At 40.0% G+C, this 19,056-nt stretch overlaps 1 protein-coding gene across 6 annotated transcripts in view; it reads right to left on the bottom strand.

Annotated features, from left to right (window-relative positions):
- Positions 1-4,317: 4,317 nt before the first annotated feature.
- Positions 4,318-19,056, bottom strand: part of TRMT2B (tRNA methyltransferase 2 homolog B) — a 52,367-nt gene continuing 37,628 nt past the window's right edge. For 4 of the 6 annotated variants that reach the window (XM_044235137.1, XM_044235141.1, XM_044235138.1 and 1 more), the window contains 6 exons: positions 17,684-17,778; positions 16,954-17,168; positions 16,493-16,594; positions 15,589-15,705; positions 15,043-15,142; positions 4,318-4,944 (listed from right to left, as the gene is read on the bottom strand). In XM_044235137.1, the coding sequence (XP_044091072.1) occupies positions 4,818-4,944; positions 15,043-15,142; positions 15,589-15,705; positions 16,493-16,594; positions 16,954-17,168; positions 17,684-17,778 (756 nt within the window). In that variant the 3' untranslated portion in view covers positions 4,318-4,817. Of the gene's footprint in view, positions 4,945-15,042; positions 15,143-15,578; positions 15,706-16,492; positions 16,595-16,953; positions 17,169-17,683; positions 17,779-19,056 lie in introns of all 6 variants that reach the window. The other 2 variants (XM_044235140.1, XM_044235142.1) reach the window with 2 other exon arrangements.

Here is a 19,056-nt window from a genome sequence, read left to right as displayed (position 1 = left end):
GGTGGTGCATGGAATTCTTGAATCACTAAATTGTACACCTGAAACTAACATTACATTGTATGTTAACTAACTGGAATGAAAATAAAAGCTTTAAAAAATGGGGGTGCCTGCGTGGCTCAGTAGGTTAAAACCTCTGCCTTTGGCTCAGGTCATGATCCCAGGGTCCTGGAATCGAGCCCCGCATCAGGCTTTCTGCTCAGCAGGGAGCCTGCTTCCTCCTCTCTCTCTGCCTGCCTCTCCCCTACTTGAGATATCTGTCAAATAATAAAAATCTTTTTAAAAATGTACCAAAAAAGGACGTGGGAGCCAGCCTCAAGGGACTATCACTGGACAAATGAGAAGATCTGAGCTAATATTACAAAGAAAATGTCTGAACTGAGTGTATAATACTGAATTTAAATACGAAAAACACTGAGTCAAGTGACATGAAAATAAGTCAGTAAAACTAGCTACTACTGGAACTATTACATCAACTTCTTGCTCTGAAAATTGGTGTTCAAGGAGAAAGACTAAGGTTTTTACTTCCCCTTTTTGATTCATATTCCACAGATGAGGAAAATCTCATCAAAACACAAGAAACACAAAACACAAAACAGCTAAGAAATACAGACTGGATGACAGAGTTAGGAAATCAACATTTTCCAACTCCAATTAAATCACCAAGCCAGGGAATACATTTTAAAAATCAGAAAACCAAATTACTAAATAAGGAAACAATAACCAACATATGATGCTAAAATCTTTAGTTTCTGGGGGACAGGACAATCACACTATACCAAAGTAACACCCCACAGATTTCTTGTTAATAACAGAGAAAATCACATGGAGAGTTCAGAGTGCCACCACCTAAATCATCACCCTAAGAGTGGACAACTGACACTACATGCCTCCTGATAAGATGTGACTGTCATAAAGCACACAACATTGCTTATGAAGAATTCTTATCAAAATATGGTTTAATTGAATCAAATCAAGCTTCTGATCCCAAGTACTTCACATTTACGGGAAATTCAGGGGCTGGAAGGAAGAGCTAAAGACCACCATAAGGAAACAAAGCATCCCATCCCGGGAGGGATACAGGATCAGTCCTTAAATCAGGACAGTCACAGGCAAACCAGGACGGCTGGTGACACTACAGTCAGATTCCTAATGTGGGGCAGAGCCAGTCTCTAAATGCTAGTACCATTAAAAAAAAAAGTGGAGACTGTTGTAAATTAAAAGAAACACCACACCCAAATGCAACCTATAAACTGGCTATAAAAGACATTTAGGAGGGTGCCTGGGTGGCTCAGTGGTTGAGCCAAAGGCAGCTTTGGCTCAGGTCATGATCCCAGAGTCCTGGCATTGAGCCCCGCATCAGCCTCCCTGCTCAGCGGGGAGTCTTCTTTCTCCCTCTCCCTCTGGTGTGCGTGTACTCTAATAAATATATAAAATATATATTTTATATATTAAATAAAATATATAAAATAAAATTATATATATTCATCTAATAAATATATTAAATCATTTTTTAAAAAGACATTCGGGGTGCCTGGATGGCTCAGTCAGTTGGGCACCTCCCTTCAGCTCAGGTCATGATCCCAGGATGGAACCCTGCCTCGTTGTTAGGCTCCCTGCTCAGCGGAGAGCCTGCTTCTCCCCTCTCCCTCTGATGCTCCCTCTGCTTGTGTTCTCTCTCTCTCCCTGTCAAATAAATAAATAAATATACACATACATACATATACACATAAATACATAAATAAACTAACTTTAAAAAAAGACATTTAGGGGGCACCTGGGTGGCTCGGTGGGTTGGGCCGCTGCCTTCGGCTCAGGTCATGATCTCGGGGTCCTGGGATCGAGTCCCGCATCGGGCTCTCTGCTCAGCAGGGAGCCTGCTTCCCTCTCTCTCTCTCTGCCTGCCTCTCCATCTACTTGTGATCTGTCAAATAAATAAATAAATAATCTTTTAAAAAAAAAAAAAGACATTTAGGAGACAGCTGGGGAAATGTGAATACAGAGCAGTGCTACTCAGCCAGCCTAGAAATGTAAATGAACAATGTCACTAAGAACATTGTTTTTTTTTTTCAGCTGAATTTTTTTGTGACAAAACTTTCTCAGTGAAGTAGGCAGCGCATTGACTTACTACAGTCCAAGCTCCTTAACTCCCTGTGTACCATCAGGCAGTTTGCAAACCATACTTCAGGAAGCACTGGTTAGATATTAGACAATATTTGCAAAGATTGGTGAGGTAAAGATAGGTGAGGTACAGTTAATTTCTTTCAGCTGTGCTTACAGTATGATGTATCATAGAGTTACACAGAAAAAGGTCCTGCTTAGAAGATGCATGCTGAGGGATTAAAGGTGAAATGTCATGTCTACAGCTTACTTTCAAATAGTTTACCAAAGAGCAGATACACAGACAAAGTAAATATGGCAAAATGCTAACATTTGTTCAATCTTGGTGAACATACTGGTGTTCGTTGCACTAGTCTTCCAACTTTCTTGTCTATTTCAAAGTTTTCAGGATAAAGATGACAGAAGCATGATTCTAAAATCATCTTACAAGATAATGACACCAACAAAATTAGCAGGAAGCTGATTATTTACAGCTAATTCTATATTCCTTGGGGAATACCTAAGTTAAAAACATAAAGATAAGTAAAATTAGCCAGAATAGGCAATGAAAAGTGCATTCAAGCTGAGGAACAGAGTATGAAAAGGACCAGAATAGAAGAAATTTATCTTTTCCAGGGAAAGGAATTTAATGCATATAGAAAAATGAGGCTTTCCAGATTATGAAGGGGTGTTGAGGGTGCATCAAGAATTTTGGACTTTTGGGGCACCTGGGTGGCTCAGTGGGTTAAAGCCTCTGCCTTCAGCTCAGGTCATGATCCCAGGGTCCTGGGATCGAGCCCCACATCGGGCTCTCTGCTCGGCAGGGAGCTTGCTTCCTCCTCCCTCTCTGCCTGCCTCTCTGCCTACTTGTGATCGCTCTGTCAAATAAATAAATAAAATCTTTAAAAAAAAAAAGAATTTTGGACTTTTGGTGGCACCTGAGTGGTTCAGTTGGTTGGGTGTCTGCCTTTAGCTCAAGGTCGTGGTCTCAGGGTGCTGGGATCAAGCCCCCCCAGGGTAAGGCTCCCTACTCAGCAAGGAGTCTGCTTCTCCCTTCCCATCTGGCCCTACCCCTCAATCATGCTCTCTCTTGCTCTCTCTCTCTCAAATAAATAAATAAATAAAATCTTAAAAATTTAAAAAAAAATTTTTTTAAAAGATTTTTTAAAAGCAGTAAGAAGTCAATAATATTTTAAGCACTGGAGAAACACAATGACATTGGCATTTTAGAATACGCACAATGGCTGCAGAGAATGGAATGGATGGGGGCAAGAGTGGATAGAGCAGCAGCAGTTAAGAAGATGGCCTTCTGAGGGGTGCCTGGGTGGCTTGGCGGGTTAAACGTCTGCCTTCGGCTCAGATCATGATTCCAGAGTTCTGGAATTGAGCCCTGAGTGAGGCTCCCTGCTCAGCAGGATGTCTGCTTCTCCCTCCTCCTCTGCCCCCAGCTTGTGCTCTCTCTCTCAAATAAATAACAAAATAAATAAAATCTTAAAAAAAAGAAGATAGCCTTTTGGGCAATAATGTAGTAAGAAATTATGGAAACCTACAAGGATGGAGATTTGGTAATATGTTGGGTGGGGGAAGGAGATAGAGAAGAAGGACTCAGATATAATTCCCAAGTTTTCGACTTGAGTGACTGAGTAAATTGGTATATTCATCAAGACTGGGAATATAGGAGCAAGAACAAGTTTGGGGGACAGATGTGAAGCTTGCAACATTAGACACTGAGTTTGGAGAATCTAGAAAATATCCAGGTGGAACCCCCTTTGTAGGCAATTGGGTATGAGACTGAGAGCACTAACTCTGGTTTCTGGCCTAGATAACTAATAGATAGTTTTGCCATTTACAGATATGGCCAACAAAAGGAGAAGATAAAAGTTGTTGTCCCATTACATAAAATGAAAAATCAGGAAATGAAAATAAAACTTATATGACTGCCATAAGTCAACACTTTTTTAAATTACTTTATTTCCTTCTAGCGTTTTTTTAAAATGGATATGTATATAGTAGCCTTAATAGCCACATTTTTTTTTTGAGAAGGAGCCTTCTCCAGAAGTGTTTAGGATTGAGAAAAATACTAGTTGACCCAATATCATTTTGTAAATCAGATTTGTGTACATGTCCTTAGGCTATTAAAAGATTCAAAACATAATCTAAATTGTTGGGGAAGTAACCAAGGACAACTCTAGAGCTGAAGAAATTATGGACCAGAGAATGTCAGTTTCCATCTCCAGTTTATTATAGTATATACTGGATCATTAGGGGATTCTGGAGCTTTCTGCGTTCACACTACATAGCACAATTATAGGTATTCAGTCTCTTCTTTGAAGATCTTCTTTCCCAGTGTCTCTACTATAACCAATTCTCCTTCCATAGTTGAGAGCTGATTGGTGCTATTGTTCCTACCATTTTTAAAGGGTATTCTAGAACTTCAAAGCCTAGAAAACCCAAAGGAATGAAGCTCTGAGATCATGCAGTCACCCCACAATCACATTATAGCTTACTCTGCTTTTTTTTTAAAGCTAGATTTTGGGGTACCTGGGTGGCTCAATGGTTAGGCCTCTGCCTTTGCCTTGGGTCATGGTCTTGGGGTCCTGAGATCGATCCAAAGGCTGGTTTCTCCAATAATGCTCTGAGGATCTACAATGTAGCAAGATGCCAAACCTGGAAGGACTGAAACTTCAGCCTTAACAGCCTGCAGTCCCGCAGGAGGCTGCTTATCGAGTGAAGAGGAGCACCAGTTCACAGTGTGGGGTGTGGGGGAACAGATCCACAGGCACAGCTTTTCTCAGGACAAAAGGCTCACCAAGAAGCTTCTTAGCTGAGTCTGGAGGACAGCACAGCCTAGAGAAACAGAGCGTAATATCAGTTTCTCAATACCAAGGAGAACCTATAGGAACACAACTTCTTAAAAATTAAGCCGTTCCGAGGCACCTGGGTGGCTCAGTTGGTTAGGTGTCTATCTTCAGCTCAGGTCATAATCCCAGGGTCCTGGGATCGAGCCCCACATCAGGCTGCCTGCTTCTCTCCCTGCTTGTGTGCTCTCTCCCCGCCACCCCCCATCAAATAAATAAAATCTTTAAAAAGAAACTTAAGCCCTTCCCTGTATTCTGACAGTCCCTTATGTTTCTCTCAATAATAGCATTTATCATATTTAGTGTAACTAACCTGGGTTTTTTTTTAAACCTTCTTCTTCAGTGGAATATAACCTTTTCAAGGGTGGAAACAAGGCAATAACTGCTTATTATTCATCTCTGTGCTCCCAGTTTGTGATACAGAGTTCAGTAGTGAATGGAGCAAGCTGTCTAAGTCATATATGCTTCTGTATAATTGTATATGAAAGGTAATTAACAAATATTACTGGATTAAATTATTCTACTGAAATGTTTCAAAGCAGATTACTCTTTTCACTTATCTCAAAGATAGTCAAGTAAAAATAAGCACAAAAATTCACCTATAAAATCACCAAGAACCACTGCTGACTTCTCAGGATGTATCTTTCTAAATATGTATATTTAAATTGGTTTCTTAAAATGGAGTCACACTGTACATATTGTACATACTGCTTTACAACTAGTTTCTTCAGTTCATCATAGATCATGTCCATCTTTCCACTACATGTCAGGTTACCTCATATTTATTGGCTATATGGTATTCCATTAAATGTGTTAATCATAGTTTATCTGCCTAATCCCTAGCTACTGGAAATTTAAGCTGTTTCTAACACTTTGCTATTTCAAAAAGTCCCTCCATGAGTATCCTTAATAGTTACATCTTTGCATACATTTTTAGTTGTTTAGTAGAACTGCTGAGTTGAAGGGCCTATATGTTTGTAAGGCCCTAAAATATATACCACTAAACTGTTCTAAAAAAAGGTTGTACCAATTTATTCTCAAACCAAAAAAACAGAAGAGTTCTTGTTTCCCTGGCTGACTCTCAACAGTTTAAATAGCACTGTCCCACTGAAATCAGAATAAGGCAAGATATTCACTATTCCTTCTATAATGGAACATGTTCTTTAAAAAATTTTTAAAGGTTTTCCTTATTTATTTGAGAGAGAGCCCGATGTGGAGCTTGATCCCAGGACCCTGAGATGATGACCTGAGCCAAAGGCCAACCCTTAACCATCTGAGCCACCCAGGTGTTCCTAAAATGCAACTTTTTCTTATCCAATGTAATAAGAAAGAAAAAATGTATTGGAAGGAGAGAGACAGAAATGGTTTTGAGATGGTGGTCACATGGCCAGCTACCAAGCAAGATGATCAACTAGAAAACAAATAAAATGAATAAAAGAATGAGGAAGCTGGACACAAAGTTGGCAATAACCACTTAGAAAAAGTAATGAAAAAGATCCCATTCGTAATAGCAATAAAAACTTTACAATATCTTATATTAACCTTAAGAAGAAAAGACCTATATTGGAAAAAATTAGAAAAAGCTTTATCTATCTAAATAGAGATATATAGATACAGATATAGCTTTAGAGAATTATGTAAGACTAGAGTAATTCAGGGTGCCTGGGTGGCTCAGTGGGTTAAAGCCTCTACCTTCAGCTCCGGTCATGATCCCAGAGTCCTGGGATCGAGCCCCGCATCGGGCTCTCTGCTCAGCAGAGAGCCTGCTTCCTCCCCTCTCTCTGCCTGCTTCTCTGCTTACTTGTGATCTCTGTCTGTCAAATAAATAAATAAAATCTTAAAAAAAAAGACTAGAGTAATTGAAGAGACATACCATATACTTGGACAGAAAAAATACTGTAAAGATTTCAATTCTCCCTAAATTAGTAAGTTCAATGTACTTCCAATTACAATCCCCAAAGGATATTTTTGATAAGTTGATTCTAGAACTTTCTTAGAAAACAGCTGAAAATGTTTAAAGTAAATATCCTTTTTTAAAAGATTTTATTTATTTATTTGACAGAGAGATAGATCACAAGTAGGCAGAGAGAGAGGCAGAGAGAGAGGAAGGGAAGCAGGCTCCCTGCCTAGCAGAGAGCCCGATGTGGGGCTCGATCCCAGGACCCTGGGGATCTCAAAATTCATAAGCAAAGGACTAGTTAAATGACATATTTAGGCAAGTTAAAATTACATAGCCTATTTAAAAAATTAAGTAGACCTGTAAGTATTGATGTAGATTCTACATCATTGTAGAACAATCTCAAAAATCTAATGTTAGTGAAAAAAAGTGAAAAGCAAGGTGCAGGGGTGCCTGAGTGGCTCAGTCGGTTAAGCACCTGCCTTATGTTCAGGTCATGATCCCAGGGTCCTGGGATCAATAATAAGTCAAAATAAATAAAATAAAATAATAATAAAAAAGAAAAGCATAGTGCAGAATAGTGTTTTAGTCTGTTTCTATTTGTTAAAATAAAAGAGAGAAGGATGGTATGTATACATACACATATGTGTACAGACACTCATACACACACACAAACTTGTATAGTCACACAATCTCTCTGAAAGGCTACACAAGAAACCTAAGAGTAGTGACATCTGAAGGATTAGGAGTCAGGAGTAAGAAAGAGAGTCATTACTCACTGTATATTCTTGTATTGTTTGAATTTTTCTACCACATGCACATACTGTCTTTTTTTAAACAAATATTTATTTATTTGACACAGAGAGAGAGAGAGAGACAGCAAGAGAGGGAACACAAGCAGAGGGAGGGTAAGAGGGAAGAAGCAGGCTTCCCACTGAGCAGGGAGCCCAATGAGGGACTCGATCCCAGGATCCTGGGACCATGACCTGAGCTAAAGGCAGACGCCCAGTGACTAAGCCACTCAGGTGCCCCATATACTGTCTTTTCAAGATAAATTTTTCTTACCTTTTTGAGGCCATGTTTATTGTTTTACTCACTATGTTAGCAGAATGCTAGCTTTACTCTAAATCATTACATTTTTGAATTTATTGTCTTGCATAATAAATATTTTCATTATATTCAAAAATGAAATAATAGGTATTCAGTGAAGTCTCCTTCCCAGCTAGGACACCCATCTCCACAATTCTCTCTCACTATGGATAGCTACTATTATCAGTTTCTTATATAAATTACCAGGTTCTCTATGCCGATACAAATATAAATCCATATTCTCCTAGTCTTTTGTACTTTTTTACAAAGACAGTTTACAATTATAAACAATTCTGCACACCTTACTATTTCCACTTAGTAACAGACCTTAGAACCAAAATCACAAGCTACAAAAAAAAACAGTCTGGACATACTGAGAATTAGTATTCTTGGGGTGCCTGGGTGGATCAGTTGGTTAAGAATCTGCCTTCAGCTCAGGTCATGGTCCTGGGATCAATCCCCGCATCAGGCACTCTGCTCAGTTAAGTCTGCTTCTTCCTCTCACTCTCCCTCTGTGCAGTCTCTCTCAAATAATTAAATAAAATCTTAACAAGAAGGAAATTAATATTCTTATGCTTCAAAGGACATCACCGAGAAAGTGAACAGGGAACCCACAGAATGGGAGACAATTTTGGCAAATTATGTATCCGATAAAGGAGTAGTATCTAGAATATATTAAGAAATCTTAAAACTCAATAATAAAGAGACGATCCAGTTAAAAAATGGGCAAAGAATCTGAATAGACATTTCTCCAAAGGAGATTTACAAATGGATGACAAGCACATGAAAAAATGCTCAACATCATTAGCCACTGGAGAAGTGGAAACGAAAACCATAAGGACATACCACTTTTTATCCATTAGAATGAATATAAAAGACAGACACTGACAAGAGTTGGTGAGGATGTGGACAAACTGGAAGCCCAATAGGCTGCTGGTGGAAATGTAAAGTGGGACAGCTCTTTGGAAAAGAGTCTGGCAGTTCCTCAAAAGGTTAACATAGAGTTACAACATGACCTAGCAATTCCACTCCTAGGTATGCATCCAAGAGAAATGAAAGCAAACATCCACAGAAAAAATTGCATATGAATGTTCCTAACAGCCTTATTCGCAAGAGGTAAAAGGCAGAAACAACCCAAATGTCCATCAATTAACACATGAATATATAAGATGTGATATATTAGGGCGCCTGGGTGGCTCCCTGGGTTGGTTAAACATCTGCCTTCAGCTTGGGTCATGACCTCAGGGTCATGGGATCAAGCCCCGAGCTGGGAATCCCTGCTCAGTGGGGAGTCTGCTTCTCCCTGTCCCTGTGCCCACACCCCCTCTGTTAGTGCTCTGCCTCTCGCTTTCTCTCTTGAATAAAAAAAAAATCTTAAAAAAAAAGAAAATGTGATATATCCACAAAATGAATTATTCAGCCATGAAATAATGTCCATAAAGACATAAAGTAGATTAGTGGTTGCCTAAGGCCTGGGGCTTGGGGAAAAATGGGGAGTAACAGGTGAGAGGTACAGGGTTTCTTTCTGAAGTGAGGAAAATGTTCTGGAAATAGTGGTGATGGCCACAGAAGTCCAAGAACATACTAAAACCCACAGAATTATGCACTTTAAATAGATGAATTTTATATGTGATTATGTCTCAGTCAATCTGTTTAAAAATAACACACCTTAGAGATCTCTCTAGATCTGTACACAGAACATCTGCATTCCTTTTTATAGCAGCACAGTATTGCACTGTATGGATAGAGCGTTGATTTTAACCAGTTCCCCACTGATGGACTATTAGGATATTTCATCGCTTGCTGCTTTAATATTGCAATAAATAACTTTGTATCTGTGTCATTTTAGGTGTGTGTCAGTACATTTGAAAGAACAAGCCTCAGGGAGACAAACCGTAAGACTCTTAATCACATGAAACAAACTGAGGGCTGCTGCGGGGTGGTGGGGTAGGGATAGGGTGGCTGGGTTATGGTCATTGGAGAGGGTATGTGCTATGGTGAGTGCTGTCAAATGTGTAAGCCTGATGATTCACAGACCTGTACCCCTGAAGCAAATGATATATTATATGTTAATAAAAAAAGGAAAAGCCTCAGGAATGGAATTTCTGGTTTAAGGGGTATATATACACATTTACAATCTATATAGCTAAATTTTCCTCCATAAAGATGCTTCCAATTTACATTTTGACTAGTAATTTTTTAGAATTCATGTTTCCTCTTAGGATTGCCAACAGTGTATTATCAAACTTTTGAACTTCTTTCTGCCAATCTGAAATGTAAAAAGTGGTATCTAGGGGTACATTTAATTTGCATCTCCATTATAATGAAAGAGACTGAGCATCCTTTCATAGTTCATAAATTTATATTCTTTCTTCTGTTCATTTTTCTTGTGTTTTCTTTTTATGTCAAGGTTTTATTTAAATTCCAGTTTGTTAACATATAGTATAATATTAGTTTCAAGAGAATTTAGTAATACATCATTCACATTCAATACTCAGTGTTCATCACAAGTGCCCTCCTTAATCCCCATCACCCATTTAACCCATCTCCCTGCCCACCTCCCCTACAGCAATCCTCAGTTTGTTCTTCCACAATTAAGAGTCTCTTTTATGGTTTGCCTCTCTTTTTTCCCCCATGTTCATCTGTTTTATTTCTTAAATTCCACATATGAGTGAAATCATATGGTATTTGTCTTTTTCTAACTGACTAATTTTGGTTAGCATAATACACTCCAGCTCCAGCCATGTCATTGCAAATGGCAAGATTTCATTCTTTTGGATGGCTGAGTAATGTTCTCGTGTGTGTGTGTGTCCATGTGTATATATTCACACACATATATACACACCACATCTTCTTTATCCATTCATTGGTCAATGGACATTTGGGCTCTTTCCAAAATCTGGCTATTGTGGACATTGCTGCTATAAACATCAGGGTGCATGTGTCCCTTCAAATCACTACTTTTGTACCCTTTGGGTAAAAACCTAGTAGAGAAATTGCTGGATCACAGAATAGCTCTATTTTTAACTTTTTGAGGAACCTCCATACTATTTTTCAGAGTGGCTGCATCAGTTTGCATTCCCACCAACAGTGTAAGAGGGTTCCCTTTCCCCACTTCCTTGCCAACACCTGCTGTTTCCTGTGTTAATTTTAGCCATTCTGACAGGAATGAGGTATTATCTCAGTGCAGTATTGATTTGCATTTCCCTGATGATGAGTGATGTTGAGCATGTTTTCATGTGTCTGTTGGCCATTTGCATGTCTTCTTTGGAAAAATGTCTATTCATGTCTTCTGCCCATCTCTTACCTGGGTTATTTGTTTTTTGGGAGTTTGGTAAGCTCTTTTTTTTAAGATTTTATTTACCCATTTATCAGAGAGAGAGAGAGAAAGCACAAGCAGGAGGAGCAGCAGGCAGAGGGAGAAGCAGGTTCCCCACTGAGCCAGGAGCCCAATGTGGGACTTGATCCCAGGACGCTGGGAGCATGACCTGAGCCAAAGGCAGCCGCCCAACTGACCGAGCCACCCATGCATCCCAGTTAAGTTCTTTATACATTTTGGATACTAACCCTTTACCAGATATGTCATTTTTTAAAATCAATCTCTAAAAGTTTATTATAAATTAAGGGAAAAAATTCTTTATGATATAAACTACAACTATTTTTCCAATTTGTATACTGTCTCCCATCTTTGATTTTGGTGCTTTTTCTCATGCAAGTTCTTGATTTTTTTAACAGTTTGAGATTCACATACCATGCAGCTCACTCATTTATACTGTTCAGTGGTTTCTAGTACACTCACAGAGTTGTCCATCTACCAGAACAATCAATTTTGGAATATTTTCCTTAACCCAAGAAGGCATCACACACTCTTTAGCCCTCCATCCCCATTTCTCTGCAACCCTCCAACTCTCAGCCCTAGGCAACCACAAATCTACTTTCTCTCTCTTGATATCTGCCTAGTCTAGACATTTCCTATAAATGGAATCATGTAAGATGTAGCGCTTTGTGTCTGGCTTTTGGATACCTGTCCTTTATTAGAAAAATGATTTGCAAATGTTTCCTCTCATTCTATGAGTTGTCTTATCACTTTCTTGATAGTATCATTTTGTAGCACAAAGCTTTTTTTTTTTTTAACTTTGATGATGTCGAATTATACACGCACACATCCGATACATATATTTTTTGCTGTTACTGTTGTTGCTTGCGTTTTTGATGTCATATCTAAGAGAGCTTTGCCTAACCCAAGGTCAAAAAGATTATTCCTGTTTCAACTCTTACATTTAGTTCTATGATCCATTTTGAATTCATTTCTGTGTATGGTGTAACAAAGGGAGAAGTTATTTTTTTAATATTGGCAAACTTAACTACCTTTCACTATATGGCTTTTGAATGTTCATAGTTAGAAAGGGCTACTGCATTCCAGGATTATAAAGAAATTCTCTGATTTCCTAGGGTACATTTATGGTTCTCCTTTTTACATTTCAATTTCTGACTGCTTTTTCCTGGTGTAACAGGTGTGAAATACAGATCCAACTTTTTTTCACCCTCACTACCCAGTTGTCCATCACCATTTATTGGACAGTCCATTTTTTCCCCATTGGTGTGAGGTGCCACCTTTATCATACACTCAAAAACATTTTTAAATAGTATAACAAAAATTAAAGTAAAGGACAACTGGAAGAGGTAAACACGTAAGAATAGACAAGGAAATGAGACTGTGAAAATACATGGGCCTGTGAAAAAGCATGGGCCATGCTTTTATTTTGGGTAAAAGCTCTGACAACATTCTCAATTCTTTTCCATGGTTACCAATCTGTGTAGGTTTACTTACATCCTTTGCAATTAATAGTATCCATTTTCATTTTCCCAGAAAATTGCCCACCTAGGTTTTCAAACATATTGTAAGCAAGATGTACAAAGTACTTTCTCATTATTTTTAAAAATTTCCTCATAGCTGTAGTTCTGCTTTTTCTCATTTAAAACTTTCTATTTCTATGTTTTATTCTTTTATATTCTTGATTAGATTTATATATTTTTAAATTTTCTTCTTCTAATCTTCTAAATTCTTCTAATTTATTTTTCATCTTCTAATAACATCTTCTTGCTTATTTGTCAAGTCTACCAGGTTTTTTTTGTTGGGTAGTTCATTCATTCATTTCTGGATTTTAACTAACATTAATTTTTCCCTTCAGTTTCCTTTAGGTTTATTACTTTTTTCTAGATCACTGACTTGACAACTCGTTAAACTTAACTACCTCAACAGCTCAATTCATTTACTTTTTTTTAAAGATTTTATTTATTTATTTGACAGACAGAGATCACAAGTAGGCAGAGACGCAGGCAGAGAGAGAGAGGAGGAAGCAGGCTCCCCGCTGAGCAGAGAGCCCGATGCGGGGCTCGATCCCAGGACCCCGAGATCATGACCTGAGCTGAAGGCAGAGGCTGTAACCCACTGAGCCACCCAGGCGCCCCTCAATTCATTTACTTTTAATTCTCACTTATTTCATCCAAGTATATCACCCCTACTTCACATCCACCTATGTTGCTCAAATATTGCAAATTGTATTGCTTATGTAAAAGGGAGAGGGAGGGAGGGAGGGAGGAAGAGAGAGACAGAGAGAAGGGAAAAAACTTTTCAAAATTCAAAAGAATTGACCAGGGTCAGAACTGGAGTGAAGCAAGAGGCATTCACCTTGGGTGCAAAATTTAAGAGGGTGTCAAAAAATTCAATAATCAAAACAAATAATACATTTTAATGCAACATTTTAGAAAATAAAATTGGAAAAAACCTGCAGACTGACTCCCTGCTTTTTTTTCCAATTTATTTATTTTCAGAAAAACATTATTCATTATTTTTTCACCACACCCAGTGCTCCATGCAAGCCGTGCCCTCTATAATACCCACCACCTGGTACCCCAACCTCCCACCCCCCGCCACTTCAAACCCCTCAGATTGTTTTTCAGAGTCCATAGTCTCTCATGGTTCACCTCCCCTTCCAATTTACCCAAATTCCCTTCTCCTCTCTAACGCCCCTTGTCCTCCATGCTATTTGTTATGCTCCACAAATAAGTGAAACCATATGATAACTGACTCTCTCTGCTTGACTTATTTCACTCAGCATAATCTCTTCCAGTCCCGTCCATGTTGCTACAAAAGTTGGGTATTCATCCTTTCTGATGGAGGCATAATACTCCATAGTGTATATGGACCACATCTTCCTTATCCATTCATCTGCTGAAGGGCATCTTGGTTCTTTCCATAGTTTGGCGACCGTGGCCATTGCTGCTATAAACATTGGGGTACAGATGGCCCTTCTTTTCACGACATCTGTGTCTTTGGGGCAAATACCCAGGAGTGCAATTGCAGGGTCATAGGGAAGCTCTATTTTTAATTTCTTGAGGAATCTCCACACTGTTCTCCAAAGAGGCTGCACCAACCTGCATTCCCACCAACAGTGTAAGAGGGTTCCCCTTTCTCCACATCCTCTCCAACTTTTTAAAATAAAGTTTTATTGAAACCAGGACCAGGATTAGAGTAAGGTGAGTGAGACAGGGTTTAGCAAGCACAGGAGTGGATCTTGCTTTTTTTAAAAAGATCTTAATGTGTTTTTCATCATGGATTTCTTGGGACTAATTTTGACTTTTGAAAGTGATGCATTATAAGTATATCTTAATTACCGAGATTTTGTGCACCCTCTCACTAAATTTTCCACCCAAAGTAAGTGGCTTTGCCTTACTCAGGACTTGGCCCCACAACTAACTGTTGATGTAGTATAATGACTTCCTTCTGTCTCTTTATATTGCTCTGTTTTCTTAATCTGTATAGTAAGTAGAGATTATTTTGATAATCAGGAAAAAATAATTTAAAAAAGAAGTCAGTCGGGGGTGCCTGAGTGGCTCAGTCATTAAGCATCTGTCTTAGGCTTAGGTCATGATCCCAGGGTCCTGGGATCAAGTCCTGCATCGGACTCCGTGCTCATGGGGAGTCTGCTTCTCCCTCTCCTCTCTCTCCATCTGTCCCCCCTTCTCGTGCTCTCTCTCCATAAATAAAATCTCTAAAAATATTTTTAAAATATAGTTAAAAAAGAAGTCAAGACTCACTCAATGATATTCCTTGTGGCTTCACCATGGGGCTTGCAGGAAACAAAAATCAGTGTGTGGATAGCCCTGCAGTTTCGAATGGCTCGAACCACCTGATAGTCTGAAGGAAGAAACACATTGCTATTACTATAACTATTTTTGTTTTGTTTTGAAGATTTTGTTTATTTGAGACAGAGAGAGCGACAGAATGAGCACAAGTGGGGGCGGGGAGGGGCAGAGGGAGAAGCAGGCTCCCCACTGAACAGAGAGCCTCACATGGGGCTCCATCCCAGGACCCTGGGATCATGACCCGAGCCAAAGGTAGATGCTTAACAAATGGAATCACCCAGGTGCCCCGCTATTAATGTAATTAAACTATCATGGTCTGGGTTATCAGAAACTACCACCTGGCTAGCACCTAGGATTGGTTAGGAATAGAGAAGTAGATTCAGAGCCAGCCCACTTGGAGCCCCTTTAGCACTGTATGGGAGAGTAAGGGACTAAAGATGGTGGACACCATGAGAACACCCAACTAGCTGTGTTAACAGGAAAGCTACCCATTCTTACGCAGTCCCGCCCGAGCTGGGTTCACCACAGCAATGACCTGCCCATCTTCCTTTGATTTTAGTAGCTGTGGTAAAATCTTCTCTGCTCGACCAGTGTGGAATTCACAGTTGGTGATGCCTGTAGAAGAGAGGTCCACACAACAGAATTCAAAACTCAAGCCCAACAGTGAGGGAAGGGGGGGGGGAGTGTTTCAGCTTTACAGAAATGTACAGGAGCCAGGGCTCTGCCATCTTCCCTTTGGGTCTGGCACACCTCTGAATAAAAAGAAAAAAAACCACTTTGGACCTGCCTCATTGTTGCTAACACACTTTCTTTTCCAGTATCTTAGTAGGCCTTTCAGCTTGAGATACTAGAACATGTTATTTTAAAGCTTAGCGACATGTAGCACATAAGTACCTATACCAAGAAGAAAACCTTGACTTTTACTCAAGTGCTCTTTCTGCTACATTAGAGAATTTCAGAGCCTCAGGGGTTGTCTGGAGGTAGAGGAAACAAGGAGACCTGTTTTCTACATCAGAGTTTGGCATATGATTTTGTTCAAAGAAAAGGTTCTGTTGCTAATAGTTGTTTGAAATCTATTAAGTTATAATGCCTCATGAGTCTAACGTCATGAAGGCTCTTCTATGTTACCCAAAGTTTTGCCAAGTTCTCCTCCTATCATGTAGGCCTGTTCATTGCCTCAGGCTCTTCTTCTGTACAGAAGAAAAAAAGGGGGGTGGAGATTAGCTATTGGGACCTCTTTTAGAAAACCATTAGGACCCAACTCAAATCACTCCAAGACACCCACCCTCCCTCCCTCTGCACAGGTCGTGGATACAGCCAATGCCCTTGCCCACACAATCCTTTACACAGCACAGAAACAACTGCAGCTCTTCATTTTGTCTCCAGAATGTGAGCAATGTACCATTGAAGGCTGCAGTCCACCTGGCATCCTCTACTGCCTGCTCCACCAACTCAATCCCAAGGATCTGGGAGGCATACTGAGCCAGAGACAAACCAATCACACCTGAGGAAGTAAGAGGATAAGAGGAGGGTATTTTAGGATTTGTTTCTTTTATTTATTTGTGAGATAGAGAGAGAGAGAGAGCACACAAGTAGGGGGAGCAGCAGACAGAGGGTGAGAGAGAAGCAGGCTTCCCACCAAGCAAGGAGCACAATGCAGGACTTGATCCCAGGACCATGAGATCACAAACTGAGCCAAAGGCAGATGCTTCGCTGACTGAACCCCCCAGATGTCCCTATTTGAGGATTTTAAACCAGTGATGGTGTGTCTGCACCATCACCATTGCCTCCCCACCTGGGCCCTGGCTGCTGGGTGGATGGAAGCTAAGCAGCATGTAGATTCTGCCCTGAGCCGTCACTTGCCGGTTCCACAGCAGATATCAAGGAGAATGGTGTTAGAGTTCACTCTGCTCAGCTCCCCCACTGTCCGATACAGCACCTCTGCACCAGCAGTGTTAATCTGGAAAAAGGCATCTGGAGAGATGCGGATCTTCAAGCCCAGGAGATCTTCAAATAGGTGGGGTTCCCCAAACAGGAGTTGATAGGGGGACTGCTGATGGCTGCAACGTGTCACAGTGCTGGAAAAGAATCCTTTTTAAAGATGTTACTTATTCATTTGAGAGAGAGAGCACAAGCAGGGGGCAAAGGGAGAAGGAGAAGCAGACGTCCCGCTGAGCAGGGAGCCCGATGCGGGGATTGATACCAGTACCCGGGGACTACGACCTGAGCTGAAGACAGCCGCTTAACCAACGGGGCCACCCAGGCTCCCCTGGAAAAGAATTTTTAAAAAAGCTTTTTGGAATAGCAGGCCGTTCCCTCTCTAGTGGTTTGGGGGGTGGGCAGCATCTCAGTGCAAAGACACAGCCTCCATGGCATGGCCCTGAGAGGTCTGGAGGAATTCCCTCTCAGAGGATAGAAGTATATGCAGATGCCCTCTCATCTAAATCCAGCCTGGCTTCTGGGACCTGACTGGTGTACAAGAGCTGGGATCAGTTAGTCCAGTTCCTCCACAGTCAGAAGCCCTCCTCTCAGTTAGCCACAACTCAGAATATGGCAAGCCATCCTGCTTGCTGTCTGGCTACCCCAGGTTTACCTTTCCTGGAAGTAAAGTGATGTCAAATCACAGACAGCTCCTGGCCCAGTGGTGAAAAACTTCTTTATAGCCTCCTTCTGAACCCCAAGCTGCTCCTGCTCAGATCACAAAATCAGAGGAGTCAAGCAAAGACTCATCTCAGACAAATTTTCTCCCAAGCTCTACAGTAATCAGCTCTGCAGTAGTCAGACAAGAAGGCACATTTCTCAAGTCCTATTATAAATAACACTTAACATAAAGCAAGGTTCTGTATGACAAAAAAAAAACAAAAAAACAAAAAACGGTATTTTCCCATCTTGGCAGAGACACTGCTTTGCTTATCAGCTTTTGACAAATCCTATACAGTAGACATAGTGCTTTCTCTAGTTTGAGCCTCCTTAATAGTTTTCTAAAGAAAGTGTGAGAGTCATCCCTATTGTAAACAAGGAGCTAAACTAAGCTTCTGTCTCATTATAAAGAAGCAATAACTTTTCAATGTCCTTTATACCTCTCTACTTCAAATATCTCAACCACCCACCCAAACACCACCTCAAAGAAAAGAAAGAGGGCATGGAAGGGAATGATCATGGTAACTAAATTCTTTCTTTGGATTCCAAACATTTTCAAATTTTTGAAATTTTTGAAATTTTGAGCCTAAACATTAGCTTGACACAGGATATACCACAATAAACTATGTCAGAGTTCTAGAGTTAAAAGGCCATGAATTGTATTTTGGGGATAAATACCCAGTAGTGTGATTACTGGATCATAAAATATTTCTATTTTTAACTCTTTGAGGAACCTCCACACTGTCCATACTGTTTTCCACACTGGCCATACCAGTTTGTATTCTTACCAACATTGCAGTACCCTTTTCTCCACATCCTTGTCAACACTTACAGTTTCTTGTATTTTTAGTTTTAGTCATTCTGACAGGTATGAGGTGATTATCTTATTGTGGTTTTCACTTGTATTGATGAGTGATATTGAGCATTTTTTCACGTGTCTGCTAGCCATCTGTATGTCTTCTTTAGAGATACATCCATTCATGTCTTCTGCCTATTTTTTAATTCAAGAATGCTAATTCAAAGGGATACATGCACCCTGATGTTTATAGCAGTATTATTTACAATAGCCCAATTATAGAAGCAGCCCAAGTGTCCGTCAATGGATGAATGGATGAAGAAGAGGTGGGGTGTGTGTGTGTGTGTGTGTGTGTGTGTGTGTGTAATGGAATACTATTCAGCCATCAAAAAAGAATGAAATCTTGCCATTTGCAACAACATGGATGGAGCTAGACAGTATAAATGCTAAGTGAAATAAATCTGTCGGAGAAAGACAAATCACATATGATTTCACTCATATGTGGCATTTAAGAAACAAAACAAATGAGC

Source organism: Neovison vison, chromosome X (genome assembly GCF_020171115.1).
Source record: "Neovison vison isolate M4711 chromosome X, ASM_NN_V1, whole genome shotgun sequence".
Taxonomy (NCBI): Eukaryota; Metazoa; Chordata; class Mammalia; order Carnivora; family Mustelidae; genus Neogale; species Neogale vison.
The sequence above is the reverse complement of the archived record's forward strand: the minus strand, read 5'-3'. Positions and strand labels throughout refer to the sequence as shown.